The following is a 5,000-nucleotide window of genomic DNA, read 5'->3' on the forward strand; positions in this document are numbered from 1 at the left end:
CTGAACTACCTTTACCGACATTTGGTAATCGAGAAGGTGAAGATATTTCGAAGTTTTTGCGAGAGTTCGAAGCAACTATTGATAAGTATGATCTTAGTACTCACGTTAAATTTACTCTTCTTACGAGACAGCTTTCAGGTGACTCGCTTAAACTGGTAAACTCATTAGATTGTAGCAACCGTTCGTATGAAGAAGCTAAGAAATTATTACAGAAAGCGTTTGCAGATACTTTGTCTCAACAATATAGGGTCATTAAGCAGTTATCGGAGTTGAAGCTAACGTATCAGAGTGATCCGTATGACTTTATCAGTAATATGAGAATAATTTGTAATCAATTTGAGGCTTTAAGCATAGATCAAAACATAGTTTTACAGTATTTCATATGGAATGGGTTTAATGACTGTTTCAAGAATCAGTTAATGCATATTACTGGCTCGAATAAGCCCTCGTTGCAGCAAATAGATGAACATATCTTTACTGCTTTGGAAAGATATAGAAACATATCCAAGAAATTTAATGTGAAACAAGGTAATCTTGAGAAAAAGGTTGTGCCCAACTCAAATTGTTTAGCTTCTGCCGTTGTTAATGATGAGAAGTCTAAAGTTAAAGAATGTTCTCTATGTTTAGCAGACAATAAAGGAGACATTGATCACCCAATTTTTAAGTGTTCAGTTTATGTAACTCCACAGAGTAAAATTGAAACACTAAAACAATTGAATTTTTGTACAAACTGTACTTACGATTCTCATAAAACTTCAGATTGCAGGTTTAAATTTAACCGAAAATGTAAACATTGTAACAAGTGGCATTTCAGCTATCTTTGTAAATTTCGTAAAGACCCAAAAAGTACTGCTAATAACCTTAAGAATGATTCAGATAACCAAGAAGTGACTAATCAAACGGCAAAGGGGAATTGTAAAGAGAAATCGAACTCTAATTCTGTTGTTTCTAATTTAACTTGGTCTGATTTAGGAGTTTTAAGAATCTCTTGTAACCCGGTGACTGCTATGCCTTCCTTTTCACTGAATGACAATGGGGATCGAGGTATAAAGGATTCAGGAAGTCAAGTAACTTTCGTTGAGGAAGACTGGGCTAAGAGTATGCAGTTTGAAGTTGTTGATCCGAATTATTCTTTGGTGGTGAATGGTATTAATTCTTCAAAGCCGTTAGCCACTGTAGTATACAAGGTAATGTTGAATGATGATTATTTTACTGCTATTGCCATGAAGTCTATTAATTTGAAATTAGTTTTGCCAGGTATCTCTGAAGTAGCTCAAGTATTTAAGGATAAGGGCTATGTATTAGCCGACAAAACTTTGCATATGTCTGGGGACAAAGTTGAAGATATAAAATTGCTCTTGGGAAATGATAACTCTCATTTAGTACCACAGAAGGATGTGCTGTTTGGAGGTAGTTCTGAAGTGATTCCCTCTGTTTACTTGGAATCACCCTTAGGAGTGATGCTAGTAGGTGACATTGAAAGGTATAAGCAAAATCTAGCTCTATTACCAGACCGGATAAAGCATTCTTCTGAAGTTTGTGTAAAGGGTGAGGGTCCCCTTGAAGTTGATAGTAATTTGAATATGGATGGATTGTTCTTAGATTCGGTAGAGGAATTCAAGTTCCCTGCTTGTGCTAATATTTCTGTTTTAAATAAGGGTCAGATTGTTGAAGCTGAACTCGAGAGAGCAGTAGAAGAAATTCTTTCCTCAAAGGCAGAAAGTTTTTCGCACAGTGATTGTAACTTATATGACGAAGACTTTACTGAGGAGAACAGGAAAGTAGTAGAATTTGCTTTAGAAAATACTTGTAGAGATCGTGATGGAAGGTTAGTTATGCCTCTGTTGTGGAATGGGAAAGTAGCTCATTTGCTTGGTAAGAATCAAAATCTGTCAAAAGCAATATTAAAATCAAATTTTAAGAAATTTAGCAAAAAGGATAATGCTTTACAAATGATTGATGAGGTTTCTAAAGAACAGGAACAGCTAGGCATTATAGAGAGAGTAACTAACTTGGAGCAATTCTTGGAGGAAAACCCCCAACATAGCTTTCTGCCGCACATGCCAGTGTTCAAGATGGACCGAGAGTCAACAAAATGCCGTAATGTATTTTTGTCCAATTTGTGTGAATCTGACAAAGATAAACCTTTAACTCTATCTCATAATCAAACAATTTTTGCTGGTCCTTGTTTGAATAAGAAAATTTCTACTTCTATTTTACAGCTAAGATTTAATGAAAAATTGTTATGTTTTGATATAAAAAAGGCATTTCTGATGATTAAGTTGGTGCCTTCAGATCAAAGTAGGTTACTCTTTTATTGGTATAGAAACGTATGTAAAAAGGACTATTCCTTAATTGTTTATAAACATTGTAGACTTCCATTTGGTTTGCCATGTAGTCCAACTTTATTAATGTTAGCACTTTATAAAATTTTGATGTTGGATGTCCAAGGTGACAATATTGATGTAAAGGAATTGAAGACAGAGTTATATAACTTACTTACATGGATAACTTGGCTTACACGACCAATGATATAGACAGGTTGAAATGGGCTTATGAGAAACTTGACAGTATATTTTCTCCCTATAAATTTGAATTGCAGCAATTCATAACCAATGATGACTCTCTGCAGCAACAGGTAGATAAAGATAAGGAAAAGACTCCTACAAAAGTAAAATTGCTTGGTTTGCTTTGGGACAGAAACATTGATACTCTTTCGGCAAGCAAGTTGGTACTTGATAAGGATGCAACGACCAAAAGACAAATTTTAAGTTCTATTGCAGCCAATTTTGATGTGTTCTCATTTTATGGTCCTTTATTAAACAGGGCTAGATTATTTATGCACTCGCTACAATGCAGGAAAGAAGTTGGATGGGACGATAGACTCTCTGGTGAGGAGCTACGAGAATGGTCTAATATTTGCAAGCAAGTAAATGGTGTTCCTGAAATTGCAGTGAAGAGATTTGTTGGTCGCAGGAATGATCCTTTCCAAATTATTGCTTTTTGTGATTCTAGCAAGCTAATATATGGAGTTGTGCTCTTTATCAAGAACTTGCGAACAAAGGAGGTAAGTTTCCTTCTGTCAAAAAATAGAATAATTGGACGCCAGTTAGAGCTAAAGTCTATCCCTTCTCTTGAATTTCAATCTCTCTTGCTTGGTACGGAAACTATTGTTGACATTTATAAGGAACTTAGTGGTTCAGAGTGTGTCTCCCCCATAAACATTACAAAATTGGTAGTTTTCTCAGATAGTGCAGTTGCACTGAATTGGTTAAATTCTCGAACAAATAGGTTTGATAAATTAAAAAAACTAAGTATTTTTGTTATGAATAGGTTGCAAAGAATAGAGAATCTATGTGAAACGGTCCCTGTGACTTTCAAATTTTGTGCAGGTATGATAAATCCTGCAGATTGTACTACCAGGTCATTGTCATATAAGAGGTTGATAAAATCAAATTTCTTCACAGGACCTGATACTATTCATGATATCTTGGAAGATGACAGTTTGCATGTAACGATCCCAAATCCTTTAACCAATGTACTTGAAGTTTCAGAAGGCCACTGTGAGATAGGGAGTGTGACTGAGCCAGAGATGGGAGGCGTTTTGAATTCTACAGTTGGAAATTCCGATTGGCTTCATTTGATTTCGGTCTACAAACATGTACTGACATTCATAAACAATGTCAAACGGAAGTTAAAGAACAAATCCGGCAAGTATGACCATTTTGAGGTTTACAGTAATGATGAAATTTCTTTGAATGCATGGCAACTGATGATTATGCAAGATCAACGCCAACATTTTCCGGATGTTTTTAAATATTTCAGAGAAAGGAACCATAAAATTAGGGATATGCCAAACATAGTAAGTCAACTAAATTTATTCATTGAAAAGAAATCTGGTTTACTAAGAGTTAAAAGTAAATTTCATAAGTGGAGAGACGGTAGTTATGTATTCCCCATTCTTTTGGCCAAAAACAGTAAATTGACTGAAGAAATTATTAGAAATTTTCATGTTAAGTTAGCTCATTCTGGAATATATGCCACATTATCTGAGGCTAGGAAACAGTTTTGGATTCCTTGCAGTTTTTCTACTGTAAAGAAAGTCTTGAAAACTTGTGTTCACTGCCGTAGATTTAACGGTAGAACTATAAAGTTAAACCAGTCCCCTTATAGAGAATTTAGGGTTTCTCCTCCAACCATACCTTACAGGTATATTTTCATTGACTATTTTGGACCTTACTGGGTATATTGGATGGGTAAGAAATCAAAGGTATGGATATTATGTATCACCTGTTTATGGTCCAGAGCCATAAATCTTAAGGTTTGTGTAGACCTTTCGGTGATATCCTTTTTGCGAGCACTTCAGCTCCATTGTTTCGAGTTTGGGGTGCCTGAACTCTGTTTAAGTGACCAAGGTTCACAGCTAACTTCAGGTGCTAGAACCGTTGAGAATTTTTTAAGTGATAAGGATACACAATCCTATTTCAGGGAGAACAACATAAAACCTTTGAACTTTCAGCAGTACTATAAAGGCCACAGTGAACTTGGATCTTTAGTGGAATCTTGTGTTAAGATGGTCAAAAGGCTTATTGAAGGCTCTATTCGGAATATGGTCCTCGAATATTTAGATTTTGACTTTGCTGTACAAAATATTGTACATATAGTAAACCGTCGACCAATTGCCTTTAAAGAATATTTGCGAAACTATGATGGGACTGAACCTGTACCATCTCCTATAACTCCAGAGATTTTAGTTAAAGGTCATGAATTAAATTCCTTAAATATTATTCCCCATTTACATCCTTTACCTAGGGCAGATGATACTTGGGTTCCGGATATATCTCCCATTTCCCATGTGAAGGACAGCCACAGGAAGTTACGAAAGGCTAGGGAAAGTATAATAGAGATATATAATAAATAATTTGTTGTGCAGCTGGTGAATCAAGCCACTGACAAACGCAGTAGATACCAACCTGTTAATCATAAACTATTAGAAGTTG

At 35.5% G+C, this 5,000-nt stretch overlaps 1 protein-coding gene and 1 pseudogene across 1 annotated transcript in view; both read left to right on the forward strand.

Moving 5' to 3' along the window:
* The window catches only part of LOC137636575 (uncharacterized), a 2,740-nt gene extending 271 nt beyond the window's left edge, over nucleotides 1-2,469 (forward strand). Inside the window, exons 1-3 of the mRNA XM_068368968.1 lie at nucleotides 1-846; nucleotides 1,801-2,357; nucleotides 2,452-2,469. The exon at nucleotides 1-846 is cut by the window's left edge and continues 271 nt beyond it. Of these exons, the coding sequence (XP_068225069.1) occupies nucleotides 1-846; nucleotides 1,801-2,357; nucleotides 2,452-2,469 (1,421 nt within the window). The remainder of the gene's footprint in view (nucleotides 847-1,800; nucleotides 2,358-2,451) is intronic.
* A 34-nt stretch (nucleotides 2,470-2,503) lies between these two features.
* Nucleotides 2,504-5,000, forward strand: part of LOC137636573 (uncharacterized) — a 3,166-nt pseudogene continuing 669 nt past the window's right edge.

The sequence above is a fragment of the Palaemon carinicauda genome, unplaced genomic scaffold, assembly GCF_036898095.1.
Source record: "Palaemon carinicauda isolate YSFRI2023 unplaced genomic scaffold, ASM3689809v2 scaffold3306, whole genome shotgun sequence".
Taxonomy (NCBI): Eukaryota; Metazoa; Arthropoda; class Malacostraca; order Decapoda; family Palaemonidae; genus Palaemon; species Palaemon carinicauda.